The sequence below is a fragment of the Coregonus clupeaformis genome, chromosome 34 (genome assembly GCF_020615455.1).
Source record: "Coregonus clupeaformis isolate EN_2021a chromosome 34, ASM2061545v1, whole genome shotgun sequence".
NCBI lineage: Eukaryota > Metazoa > Chordata > Actinopteri > Salmoniformes > Salmonidae > Coregonus > Coregonus clupeaformis.
In genome coordinates this window covers 28,943,454-28,958,417 of record NC_059225.1, presented here as the reverse complement: position 1 = coordinate 28,958,417, position 14,964 = coordinate 28,943,454, and the positions used below count along the sequence as shown (strand labels likewise).

General features: G+C 41.5%; 1 protein-coding gene across 1 annotated transcript in view; it reads left to right on the top strand.

Moving 5' to 3' along the window:
* The window catches only part of LOC121549550 (coagulation factor XIII A chain-like), a 36,798-nt gene extending 22,708 nt beyond the window's left edge, over positions 1-14,090 (top strand). Inside the window, exons 9-14 of the mRNA XM_041861349.1 lie at positions 8,370-8,458; positions 8,637-8,799; positions 10,660-10,953; positions 11,400-11,560; positions 12,046-12,182; positions 12,295-14,090. Coding sequence (XP_041717283.1) covers positions 8,370-8,458; positions 8,637-8,799; positions 10,660-10,953; positions 11,400-11,560; positions 12,046-12,182; positions 12,295-12,436 — 986 coding nt within the window. The 3' untranslated portion in view covers positions 12,437-14,090. The remainder of the gene's footprint in view (positions 1-8,369; positions 8,459-8,636; positions 8,800-10,659; positions 10,954-11,399; positions 11,561-12,045; positions 12,183-12,294) is intronic.
* The last annotated feature ends 874 nt before the right edge of the window (positions 14,091-14,964 follow it).

Below are 14,964 nucleotides of genomic sequence, written 5' to 3'. Positions count from 1 at the left end.
GGAAATCTGAAAAGCCACACAGTTTGAGAGTAGGATGAACAGAGTAAGCACAAAGCTTTACTTTTCTGGTTGTTATAAACAAGTTCCTGTGGATTCATAAGTGTCTTAAAATAATGGTGAGGCTACTTGGAAATTGATTCTAGTGTTGTCAACATAGTACAGTTTAACGGTCATATTCAAAATAATTGACTTGTGAATTTAGGATAGGCTCCCCAGAAACTAGTTTGAGGATCTTTTTCTTTGTGTTGTCATTCTGTTTCTATTATTCTTGACTTACATTTGAACAGCACTGTTATTGAAATAATTATTGTTTTATCCTTTCATTATCTTCACAGATTGTGTTAAAGGACTCACTCCCTGTCATCCTGGCCCACTGTTCCTGTGTTGCTGGGACTACTTTGTGCAACCACACAGTTGAACTGCTCTACCAGACAGCCCACTACTCACAACTTTGGATTGGTGCGGTTCCCCCTGTCCATAGTTGCACTGAAAGTGACCAGAGGTGGCACAAGCCAAGAACAATGGTAAGGCTTTGTGGATGGTTATCGAAAGCTAATATGAATAATATAAATGAGTGATGTGAATGTGTTGTTCTTAGTGCCCCTTGGTATTCCTAGGGTGTGAAGCCAGGCCCTGTTAACAGGATAGTGGTCCTGTCAGCAAGACCCAAAGAGACTGGCTGAGTGAGGTAAAATGTTGAGCATTTATCATAACCTGAGCTAGTCTTTGACAACTGCTTTACAATTAAATAAATACATTTGATTGTGTAGCCAATATGCCTCAGTTACAAGAGCTACATGAGATTATGCCAATCCAGAAACAATCCCTAGTGGTCCCTACACTCTAGACCCTTGTGTAGATCCAAAAGGGATAGGTAAAAGCAAGATGGCGACAATTCCACCCAGCCAATAAAACAAAATAAATTGTTGTTTGTCCCAAGTAAAGTCGATTTTTTTGTCTCATATAGAAGGTTGTAGTGCAGCATCTGAATATCATAGAGACAAACCAAAGATATACCATATGCATCGGTCACGTATTTCCCCGGTATTTTACAGTTTGTTTCTAACATAAAGCATTGCGGACTAAAGTGTCGTTATAGACCGCTTTATATAATCAGGTCAATTTTTTAATGTTTTAATCTTAAGATAACAAGGGGTAGGCCTATGCTTTTAGCATTTTATTTAACAATAGCCACAATACCCTCAGATACCCCCCAATTCGAGCCCTTGTTTTAACTTAACACACCAAGCTCTTCACTGACACTGAGATATTTAAGGGGTGCATGGTGACCAGGGTTGAATAGCGGGAACCGGGTTAACAAGATTTACCGAAAATTCCCACCCAAACCCACTCCCTTTTCCAGGAATAAATAACTCTAAGAAACTGGTAAATTATAATACATTATTTCTATGAACAGCATGACATGAAATGGAACTGTTAAATTATATGCAATGTCTAAATCTGGCTTCTCTAAGGCCTTTTCTCAGCTATCTGCATGATCAATCATCAACGCTCAGGATGCGGACAGACAGCTCATCTCAGTATGGAGCGCAGTTATGCATAATAGGCTAATGACTTATAGCCTCTGTCTCTTGCGCAATATGCACCTGTGCTCTGCTGGCCTCTCTCCTTAAAAAATGCTCCTTAGCTCTTGGAGTCCCAGGAAAAGCTAAACTAGAATAGCTTGCTGGACATTTTTCTTTAGGATTTCTTATACTAATAGACTATTTGAAGAGGGATGCAAACTCTTGTTTGCTGAATGTTAAATACAGCAGCCCATAGAACCCACGGGTAGTTTGAAAGAACAGAGAATGCGCAATTGCGGTAGACTATAGCAGTTATTTATTCAGACCATAATGTTTCAATCTTCCTGAAGAGGAGTGAAAGCCATCTGCATCTTATTCTAGTCCTATATTATTCAAGCATGTCATTAGAATGATGATGATAAGGACATCAAAATGTATTTAAATTAACTGTTGAAAGCGAGAAAGGAATGAAGCAACAATAGAGAGAGAAAAAGGAGGTAGGCTAATAACATTAGGGGAAATATTATGAACGGTACTGTATATACGCGTCAGCCTACTACTTATACAAATGTAAAATAGGCCCTATTATATTTAAAAATAAAATAAAATTCGCTAGCCTATAATTGTAACTTTGTAGGCCGCATGTCCTGCACTAGTATGGCATGTTCTATCCCAGCTTCATGGTTTGCGCGAGGTGCATAATTACAGTCCATATAATACAGTATAAAACAATACAGTCCAGTGATACAGTCCACACTAAAAAATATTACTGGAGCTTCTTTAATTTATTTACCCAAGAGAGCATAGCTACATCTATGGGCTTTTATGTTTTTCTGTCATGCGTAATGTGCGGTAGCCTATATATCATGGGTTATGCATTGGATAACAGCACAATCATTTGGGCTTTTTTTGGGCTTGGGCTCATAGAATATCTTTAATGTAGGGCTCATAAAATGTATTTAATATATGGCTCATCAGGTTCAGGGAGCACCAGGCTTGAATTTTCATGCCGATCAAAGCTCTAATCAAATCCAGACATATTTCTAAGCTTTTGAATGACACTTCCAGTTTTGGTGGGAAATACCGGGTTACTTGGCAGAAAATTGAATTATTCTTGGGATGGAACATGTGTACTGGGAAAATATTCAACGCTAATGGTGACTGAAAGAATTGGCTGACAAAATCTATGGATAGTAGACTATAATTCCATCTGTCAAACGGGTAGGCCTACCTCTTATTTCTTGAATAGGAAGAAATAGGCTTCTTGTTGTTAGTAGCCTAAAGTCAAATTAAAATTAAAACTGTTTAAATGAATTAGGCCTTCTCGAATTAGCCTACTTTCTGCACCCATGTGCTGTACATCTCCGCGGCTACCACTACAAAGTAATGTAAGTTAGGTACATTTCTCGAAAATGACTTATTGTGAGGTCAATAACTCTCATAAATAGCTTCATCAGGGGCAACGAAACAAATAGTTTTTTATTAAAATCAATTATAGCAATAGCAAGCTTACCTTCAGTCCTCCTTTTCATCTTCATGCTCTCCTTCTCAAACTCAATCAACAGGAGATCCGTAGGCCCAGTCCGTGCACACAGATATTGCATTTTTTTAACAAATTGACTCACCTCCTGAAGTACACAGCAGTCATTGGTTAGGCAGCACAAAAGGGTTTACATCAGCAAGAGCAGGGCTGACCTGGGCTCATGGTTGGGAACGCCTATCCATTGCAGTGTGTACTGCAGTTTTATATACACCATCCCAGCAGCGCAAAAACTCAGGAAAGAAGTACATTTTCTTAGAAATATAACTTTGCCCCGTGCTTCTCCGAGCATGCTCTTTGTATAACTTGGGCCTATAGCCTATAGCAGGGTTACCCAACTGGTGGCCCGCGGGTGGTTTTATTTGGCACTTTCATTGTTGTACATAAAACATTTTTAAAATACCAGGATATCAGCTCCCAGTGATTTTCATTTGGGAAATCTGTACCCAATTATTTCCACATATAATAGAGAGACACGTGATCATATACAAATGTAAGCAAGGTTTGAAATGATTATGTCTTAGTCAAATATTATATCTGCTTGGGCTTCTTGCGGTCAATTTGCAGTCTACAAATTATTTTGATTCGGCCAACACATTTATGTAGTTGATGATCCCTGGCCTATAGTATAGGCTATGGATCATTTTATTGAGACCACTCTAGGTGCACTTGATATTGTGCGCCCAGCAGAGAATCAGAGATGATGGGCAGCATCAGGCACACATGAGATACAATAATAAGCAACTCATTCTCAAACCCTGAGAAATATGACATTTCATTGATTACAAATGACATGACCCTCCCCTGGACTAAATACAAAAATTAACACTAAACCCTCCCCCTGACTGAAATTGAAAAAGCATGACACTCCCCCATTTTCCTCCAGGTAACTATTGTATACATTTCAATCTCTCCCTAAAAGAAAAAAATGGGTTCTATTCTTTTAAATTATGTAAAACTATAGGATCACATTGTGTTATTATAGCCATGTTTGCCCTTTCATTTCGGATTATGGCGAAGATGGAGCTGGAGGAATGTAAATTCATAATCGTCTGATTCTAACTTGAACACCTACGTTGCGTGCTTTATTGCCAGCCAGACAATAAACGGGGCACTCGCCTGAACCCGATGGTCCTGTGTATGCGTATCAGTCAAGAATCGAGTGGTTACATAGGATAGGCAAGTTGGTAAAACGGTCGTTCACGAACTCGAACTGTGTATGTTTTTGTTCTACAAAGCTGTGTCCATCATAACGTTCAATAATCATTTAATTGCAGTCATTCTTCCACCATGCGATCAATTATCAGTTCTAAACATGTATTTTTCTTCTCTATGCTCATTATCTATTTCCCTGCTAGCAAATGACAGACAGTTGGTGTTCGGAGCACATCTCTGGAGCCGCTGAGCCGGAGGAGCGTGTATTAATCCTGCTGTAGGACTCATTGCGGCCAGCACTAGCAGGTCAAACAAACGACTAAAATAAACAAGTCATTCAGAAAAACGAATCGTGACTCTCGAGTCAGTAAAAATAGTTGTTCACAGAGAACGAATCATTCGCAAACTGCACAGTACTTATTGGCGGGTCAATTGTGTCATTTGAAAGTCTTGATATTACTGCTATAGTCAGGTTTAGTGCTAGGATTCAGGAATGTGGTTTGGTGTGTCGTAAGCTATTACTGAAGCATGACACTTGATATGCATGGGAAAAATTTTGAATATTACATTATTGGTTAAAGTTATTACACTATTCATGAATATTTGTTGTTGTTGCCACTTCATCATTTTATAATAACACAATGTAATCATTATTAATTATACGCAGAAACGTTATTACGTTATGCGTTCAGCATATTTATTACATTATTGGCAATTTATTATATTATCAGCATTTATTACATTATAAATGCAAAAGTTATTACATTATTAGCAGCTATTACAATATTGGCATTTTATTACATTATCAGTTGCTACAGGCCCTATGACTGAAATAATTTATTTGTCTTTATCACAGGAATACCATTTATAGGGGGGTGGGGGTTCTGACTTCTCTGTCCTCCAAGTGGCAGAGGTGTACAGGGACTTCGTCAACGCTACAGCCCCTTTGGTCACTACAATGGACATGTCCACTGAGGTCCCATTTAGTGGATTCTGACATCCAGGCAGGGAACATCTTGGCATACCAGCAGCCTGCTACAACAACTTGCAACATCACTTCACAATGAAGATGCCCCCCCTTCACAACCTCTGCCATTTGATGGTTACAGCCTTGACCCAGCTGTGTAGTCGTTTGTCCATAGTGAGCATGAATTCCTACACATGGGCTGGCAACTACACTGGAAACGACCCACAAAGTTGAGTGCTACGAGAGAGCAGAGCTTATCGCTGGAGTGGCATCACCTTCGCAAGCCACGGATAACCTCCTCCCGCTTCAGAGAGGTCTGCCATGTGAGGGTGCAGAGTTCTGCAGAACACCTGGCTGACAGAATCCTCAGGGGAACTTATCTGTCTGCAGAGATGAAGAGAGGTCTGGAGATGGACTCTTCTGCTGTGGAGGAATACCGTTTTTTCCAGAATGTCAACTATTACCCCTGAGGATTTCTTATCCACCCAGATGCCCCTTGGCTTGGGGCATCTCCTGATGGGCTCATCTATGACCCCACAAAGCGTCCATCATTTGAGAGAGAGTGCCCAAATGTCAAGAGCTACGTGGTCTGCCCTTACCTCAAGGCCCAGAATGGTACACCAGCATGCAAACCACTGGCAGGTGCAAGGTCAGATGCTGATCTCAGGGTTGGAGTGGTGTTATTTTTGTGGTGTATGCCCAGGAGGACATGCTGATCCAGCGCATCCACAGAGATCGGCAAGTTTGGGAAGCAATCAGAGAGAAGGTTAACCATTAATTTTTTTACTCTTACTTGCAGAGATGCCTAACGATCTCCTCGTCGAAATGTATGCAAATGTGTAATTTACATTTAAATAAATATATAACTTTTTTCCAGAGATGACTTGTTAAAATATTAATTACAAATGTCCGTTGTGCCTTCTTGTTGTTTCTCTCTAATGATTTGTAATCTTACAAGCTAAAACACCTTTTGTACATCTTCACCATATCTGTGATTATTTCAGCAGATGTTTCCTAATGTTATGAATTATAAGGCTTTAGATTATGAAAACAGTTGATAACTGTTTTATCCCCCTGAATCCAACAATGTAGTTAAAATGATAGTGATGTCAAATGTTTTGGGGAAACATGTTGGTTTGTTAGTGAGAACACTGGACAAAATCGTAGAGTGCAGGCCTACATAATGGAATTTATATTCAAGAGAGGTTCTGAATGTAGCTGTTAAACACAGGCTATAGACTTTCAACAATGAACATAAACTGAAGCAGAAACACAAACAGGGAAATCAGTTACCAGTCTAATAGTATTGAAATTGACAGCTTCACTAGTACTTTGACCAGGGGCCCATTCTGGTAGTTAATGAGGAGGTAGGCAACGGTGTAGAGCTGGTTGATGCTCCCAGCGATGGAGAGAGGGATGACAGTGTCAAACAGCTTGTGCTCCTTCAATCTACGAATCAGCCGCTACACGGGGACCATCAGCCGAGATGTATTGCGTCTCCCTGACTTCTGCTGCTGGCATCTGCGCTCTCTTTCAGAGGAAAGCTGATCAAAAGGCCTTGCAGGGCACACAGTCGTCCACAAGGAAACCTTTGTCCACCATTATGGCCATCCCTGGTTTCAGCAGAGAAACGATGTCGGACTGCTTCAGGATCTCCTTGTCACTGACAGAGCCTCCATATAGGGCTGAAACAAAGAAATGTGTTAAGAAAGTTGTCCCATGTTGTCACGATGCAGCTCACAGTCTGCTGGTGGATGTTGAATCTGTGGGCCAGATCCCTCTGCTTCAGACCCAGTGAAAGATGAGTCATGAAAAGGAAAAACGTGTCTATGGGCTGCAGGGATTGTGAATGTTGGGGAAAAACGGATTATGGTGCATTGCTATGCAAAATGATAACTAAAATGATCAGCCCTACAGATTGCAGATAAATATGGTAATTATAAATCAGAATTACAGCATCGCATCTGTTTGCTAGAGACCTTTGTGAGTCATCAGTGTCCAGAAAAGGAGTCTCCGTCGAAGGTTGGGGGTCATCCAGCAGGACAACGACCCAAAACACACATCAGAAAGCACCCAGGAATGGTTCAAGAAGAAAAGCCGGACTATTTTGGAGTGGACAGTATTGAGTCCAGATCTGAATCCCATCGAAAAGCTATGGCGAGAACTGAAAACAGCACTTGGTGGAAGACATCCCTAAAATATTGCGGAATTGGAGCAGTTTGCAGCTGAGGATTTTTTTGGGGGGGGGGTGCAGCAAGCTCATTGATGGCTACAAGAAGCGTTTGTTGACAGTTATCTTGGCCAAAGGCTGTGCAACCAGGTATTAGCTCTTGGATGGTAATAATTTTGTCTATGTCATTTCACCAAAGATTTTTTTCAATTTCAACTTATTTTAGAAGAAATTGGGAATTACAGTGGGGAAAAAAAGTATTTAGTCAGCCACCAATTGTGCAAGTTCTCCCACTTAAAAAGATGAGAGGCCTGTAATTTTCATCATAGCTACATGTCAACTATGACATTTACATTTACATTTTAGTCATTTAGCAGACGCTCTTATCCAGAGCGACTTACAGTTAGTGAATACATATTTTTTTTATACTGGCCCCCCGTGGGAATCGAACCCACAACCCTGGCGTTGCAAACGCCATGCTCTATCAACTGAGCTACATCCCTGCCGGCCATTCCCTCCCCTACCCTGGACGACCCTGGGCCAATTGTGCGCCGCCCATGAGTCTCCCGGTCGCGGCCGGCGGCGACAGAGCCTGGATTCTAACCAGGATCTCTAGTGACACAGCTAGCACTGCGATGCAGTGCCTTAGACCACTGCGCCACTTAAAATTAATAAAATGAAGAAAATGGCTCTGAAAAGCATTGATTGAAAATGATCGCTAAGTAATTTAACAACATCCAGATTCTCCTGGCTAGCATTTTTGGAGAATGTAGCAATGCCCTGATAACTAATACAATCTGTTTCCAATAGCATTACTATATTCTGAAAAAATGCTAGCCAATATATGCTAGACAATGCTAAATAACCAGCTAACGACATATCAAAACGGGTTGGATGAAACAACAGCTCCCTAGGGAAGTAGAAAATAAGCTATTATATTTTTTAAAAAGTGTTCTATCCCTTTAAAAGTCAAACAGACAGGGTCATGGGTTGTTGATATTGTTTTTGCAGGATATTACCGCTGTGGACCTTGCTCTGTCAAAGCCATCAAGGAAGGAATGCTCAGCTATCAATTTGATGCCCCGTTTGTGTTTGCTGAGGTAAAACAATAATAATACATCTTCTTTATGCTTGACCAGTAACACTTTGTTGAATACCTTCATTGTCATTCTATGCCACTATGAAGCATAACACAGTTAAGCTTTATTACTTGCAATGCATTTTATTTAATTAAAATCAGTCTTAATATTCACATGTATCTATTTATTTTAACCTCAGGTGAATAGCGACGTTCACAAATACAAGCTAAATCCACAAACTGGGAAAACTGAGTTACTAAGCGTGGACACAACCTATGTCGGCAGGAAACTCGTGACGAAGTCTATTGGTGGAAACAATTATGAGCCAATGGACATTACAGAGACGTACAAACACCCAGAAGGTATGTGGCACCTGGACAATGGAGTAGGCTGGCAAGGGTGCAACTGCACGTTTAAAGTTTGTTATTGGCAGTTTGTTGTCACGATCGTTTATGGAAGATACGGACCAAGGCGCAGCGTGATAAGCGTACATTTTATTAAGTACTTAACACGACACAAAACAACAAACAAACGATACGTGAAGTCCTAGGTTACACAAAACAAACCTTTATGGAACAAGATCCCACACCGACTAGTGCCAAACACGCTGCCTAAGTATGGTCCCCAATCAGAGACAACGACATACAGCTGCCTCTGATTGGGAACCACCCTGGCCAACATAGATCTAAACGATCTAGAACATCAACATAGAAAATATAACACAGAAACTACACACCCTGGCTCAACATTTCAGAGTCCCCAGAGCCAGGGCGTGACAGTACCCCCCCCCAAAGGCGCGGACTGCGACCGCACCACACAAACACAACAGGGTAGGGGCCGGGTGGGCATTCCGCCTCGGAGGCGGATCCGGCTCCGGGCGTGACCACCACTTTCTCTCCACCTCCCTGTTGCGCCCCTGATCTGGTCTGGCACCGCTGACTGGAGCTGGACCCGACGACGGTGGATCAAACCGTACAGGCTCCGGACTGGAGCCGCTGGCCGGAGCTGGACTGGACACCGGTGGAGCGGATTGCTCTGGCTCCGGAGTGGATCCGCTGACTGGAGTTGGACCGGACCCCGGTGGAGCGGATTGCTCTGGCTCCGGAGTGGAGCAGCTGACCGGTGCCGGACCAGGCACCGGTGGAACAGGCACGGACCGTGCCGGACTGGACACACGCACCACTGGCTTGGTGCGGGGAGCAGGAACGGGCCGGACCGGGCTGACGACGCGCACCACTGGACTGGACACACGCACCACTGGCTTGGTGCGAGGGGCAGGATCAGGCCGGACCGGGCTGGCGACACGCACCAAGCCAGTGGTGCGTGTGTCCAGTCCGGCACGGTCCGTGCCTGTTCCACCGGTGCCTGGTCCGGCACCGGTCAGCTGCTCCACTCCGGAGCCAGAGCAATCCGCTCCACCGGGGTCCGGTCCAACTCCAGTCAGCGGATCCACTCGTTTGTTGTTTTGTCGTGAGTTAAGTACTTAATAAAATGTACGCTTATCACGCTGCGCCTTGGTCCGTATCTTCCGTTAACGATCGTGACATTTGTAAAATATCTCATGAAACTAATGCAACAAGAATGAAGTATAGAAATGACTTTGCTATTACTGCTTTTCAAATTACTTTGCAAAAATGTAAACCCAACATGGAACTATTTGAACGATTTTACTGAGTTACAGTTCATATAAGGAAATTAGTCAATTGAAATAAATGTATTAGGTCCTAATCTATGGATTCCAAATGCCTGGGCATAGGTCCACCCATTTGGGAGCCAGGCCCACCCACTGGGGAGCCAGGCCCAGCCAATCAGAATGAGTTTTTCCCCACAAAAGGGCTTTATTACAGACAGAAATACTCCTCAGTTTCATCAGCTGTCAGGGTGGCTGGTCTCAGAAGAAGCCAGATGTGGAGGTCCTGGGCTGTGGAGGTCCTGGGCTATACAGTATATATATTCCTATAGGTGAAATAAAATTGCCAATGAGTTTCATATCAGTCCCATGGTTGTTTTTTTAAGGAGTGGGGCAGTCCCACTCCTCTCTTATTTTTTTGTCTATTGTATTTGATAGAGAGAGAGAAAAGATAAAATAGCAGTGGGCCGGATTCAAACCGTTGCTGCAGCGATATATGTGTTCCGAAGAGAGCGGTTTAGATCACTAGACCACCCTAGGCCACCAGTCCCATGTTAACTCTATTCCCCTCCAACTCCCCACACATGCACAGGCAGCGATAAGGATAAAGAGACCATGAAGAAAGCCGAGAGAACCTACAAGCTACATATGCAAGACGACGACGAGCAGGAGATCCCACAGGCTAACGTGGAGATGACGCTGGAGACACCAGTGGAGCCGGTGATGATTGGCCATGACTTCCAGATGGCTGTGGTCTTCAGGAACCTGAGTGAAGACACACGCACCATCCATGGCTTTCTGGTGGGCTCCACGGTGTACTACACCAACATCCAAAAAGCTCAGTTCAAGCAGGAGAGCTTTGACATCACTCTGAACCCCATGGAGAGTGAGTGGAAACTGGGGTGACCCTTTACATACGTACTGTACTGTATGTCTTTATAGGCTTGAGAATGTCTCCATGTATCACAACTTTGTACGATAGTCCTGCAAAGCTTTCAGACCACTCCTCTGAAATAAAATCCTCAACTGCTAATAGAAAATGCTTTACAGTCATTTTACAGCTTTACGGTACCATCCTGTTACAGCAGGTATGTGTGTATGTATTGTATTGTAAGAGATTGTGAGGTAATGATGGGATACTCTCTAGTACTTACATCAAAAGACTTTACAGGTAACAACCTGGTACCAAATGGTAAACAACGGTGAATCCCAAATAATCAAAATATTAATTATCAGGTAATTATTATAAAAGTTATGTGCTGCCAAAAATGTACTCCTGTTGTTGATTGAATTTGTTTCATTGTCAAAACTCTGTCTCCGTGTAACCAACAGCGTCGAGGGTACAGGTGGTCGTACTGGCCCAGAAGTACATGCCCAAGCTGGGTTGCCAGTCCAATCTGCGCTTCGTGGTGACGGCCAAGAGCATGGAGAACAACCAGGACATGACGGCCATGCAGATAGTGAACCTGGAAGGCCCCGAGCTGTTCTTTTCGGTGGGTCTGGAAGTTCCATTAGTCCTCTTTATTAGGATGTATTTCCTTATTCCCTTAAAGGGATAGTTCGCCCAAAAAAGAAAAATACCTTTTGGTTTCCTTACCTTGTCAGCAGTAATTTGGTGACAGTGGCCAGGTAAACAAAACCAAATCATGGATTGCTCTCTTATGTTTTTCCATAGACTGCTGACATGGAAAGAAAAACTGTCATTTTGTAATTTGGGTAAACTATCCCTTCAAGTGTTCTGTAAAAGTATATCTGAAAGATATTTAGTTTTTCCCCAAGAGCTAATGTAAATTAGTAGTGTACCCAATTGAAGCCTTATTTGTGCTGCTGGAGTGCTGCATCTCTCCTCGCCTTTGATCAAGCAGCCATTCCAAAAACCATCCATGCAGCCAACGCAGGAGAGTTGATTATCCCTAGATGATTATAATTTCTTATATCACCATAGATTGTTGTGAATGGACTATCTCTATTTGAACAGATGAGTGGACCAGCGCAAGTGAACCAGGAGGTATTTGTCAAGGTGGAGTTCACCAACCCGTTCCCATTCAGCCTGCGTGACGTGAGGATGGCCATGCAAGGGCCTAATTTCATGTCATACCGGGAAAAGTTGTACAGGTAACAGGATTTACAACTCCAAGATCTCACATCATGATGATGCTCATACTTACATTAGTATATTTAGTATGCCAATCTGTGTGTGTGTGTGTTTGTGTGTGTGTGTTTGTAGTGAGATCGCTACCGGCGCCTCCATCTCCTGGATGGAGTCATGTGTCCCTACGAGGTCTGTGAAAACAATGATCTATGCTGTCCTGGACTGCTCGGTCCTTGGGAATGTCCAAGGCAATTGGGCCATCTGCATCCAGGCCTGATCATTGCCCAGGGAAGCCACTCCCACCTGCTAATCACCTGCCATCGACCGGAGAACCATGCACGAATAGAGGCTCTTGTGTAGATCTGAAAGGATTTGATTGGTGAATAAGAAATTCCACCTAGCCTATGAGAGGGCGAGGGCAAGCAAATAACATATCCCTTACGGAAAAAAAACATGATTTCACAGGTGAAATGTCCACCTGTGAAATGATGTGAAGCCATGTGTTTTTGGAACGCTGAAGTTTCACATGTGGATTTTACATGTGATCACATGACCTTTCACGTGAATATTTTTCAAATGAGATTTCACAGATGATGCCCTGCAAACAAAATTGAGTCGTTAGGATACACACAAACAGTGCTTTTAACATAGTGTTTTCAACGTACATATTTGACACACATGATTACATTGTATTTATAGGGTTTTGATCTCACAAACTCTTGGTTCACGGCATCCCGACCTTCCTGCTACACCACCAAGTCGGTGTCAATTACAGATTTCACCTGTATTCCTACACTTTGGGTTTAAGTAAAGTAAATATCAGCTTGTTAAAAATTCAATCAAGGAAAATTATTTTATTAAATAAGTATATGAAATGTATAAGTATATGAAATCTATGATGAGAGAATAATCGGATTAACTAAAATAGAAGTGCAGATGGCAGTCTTTTGCTAACTGCAGAGATGTGAAACACATGTTAGCACATGTGAAATGTATGTGATTTTTCTGTAAGGGATTTCTTACACCGATAAGATTTTTTCCAGAAATGCCTAGGGCTAGGGGCTAAGAGTTGATTTGGAATTGGGCAGAAGCGGAAGGGCCAAACCGCAACAAGCGCATCAGTTTATCTTATTATTTCTTCTGCAATGCCAAATATCAATCAAATCAATGTATTTTCAGGCATTGGTGACACTTAAAGTTGAAGGGCACCTACATAAGGACTTCATAACACATTCATTAGCCATATATGCTACATTCATAATCAGTAGAACTGCAAGCTGACGTTTTTGTTATGTCACAGTATCCCTTCACTAGTGTTACCAAAGACTCTCAGGGACCAAAATGTTTAAAAGTTATGATCCATGTGAATATGATGCATAGAGTTTTTTATGCATTCTAATTAGATGGCATTTATATCTCAGGGATTTAATTTGGTTTCGAATGAGCCGACTCAGATTCGGTTTCTGTTATTTTCGATCTTACAAACCTTTGACTGTACATTTCTCACACAATCATGACCTTCAATCTAATCAACGGTCCAGTGTTATCTGAAGTAGATTTAATCAAGCAGAAAAGGTACTGCATTTAAAGAAGCTATGCGTATTTGGGAAACATGATTTTTTTTTTATTTGGACTGGGATTTTGGTTGCAAAAACTTTGCACATCACCCAACTATTAACGTTAGATAAATAATTTGACATCAGATTTAAAAGTATAATGTAAAAAAAAACAACACACCATGTAAAATCCATATGTGGGCACCATTCCTCAGTTATTTTGTTTGATCGTTTTTTGTATAACCAGTAATATTGGAAAACCATAATTTTAGGCTTTGAGTCAAACTAAATATTTTAATTCACTGCCATTAACTGTTTATAACATTTCAGCTATGCACTGCTTTTGATTAACAATAAAATCATTTTCAAAAACAATACTGTTGTCACACCATTCAATTTTTTGTAATCATTTAATATTTTAAAACATTTCCGGATGGGGTGGGTTAAAGTAAACAGGCCACTGTAACTGCCAATATCATTGTTATGTTCACTGGTCCCGTTTCATTCAAAAATTATTTCTAAAACACCTTACAGACACTCCAACCTTTTTATAAAAAAAAAAACGGTATTGCGCATAGTGCTAGAAAACATTCAGACCATCTACAAGACATTGGTTCCATATTAACCACTGTAAATTAATTTGAGGAAGCTCTAAAAACTATTCATTAAAATAAGCACAATAATAGCTGACTTTTACTTCAGTCTTAAATCAGTAACATTATAGCAGGCTGGGATGAGATCCTATTAGACCAAGTTCATCAGTCTCTGATGTTTCAGGCACAGGTTTTATATCTATGGTTCCAGGTGATACCTTTATTTTACCAGGGAAGACATATTGAGGCCTGGATCTCTTTTTCAAATGTGCCCTGCACAATACAACACAAATACACACACACACACATATATACAGTGGGGGAAAAAAGTATTTAGTCAGCCACCAATTGTGCAAGTTCTCCCACTTAAAAAGATGAGAGAGGCCTGTAATTTTCATCATAGGTACACGTCAACTATGACAGACAAAATGAGAAAAGAAAATCCAGAAAATCACATTGTAGGATTTTTAATGAATTTATTTGCAAATTATGGTGGAAAATAAGTATTTGGTCAATAACAAAAGTTTATCAATACTTTGTTATATACCCTTTGTTGGCAATGACACGGGTCAAATGTTTTCTGTAAGTCTTCACAAGGTTTTCACACACTGTTGCTGGTATTTTGGCCCATTCCTCCATGCAGATCTCCTCTAGAG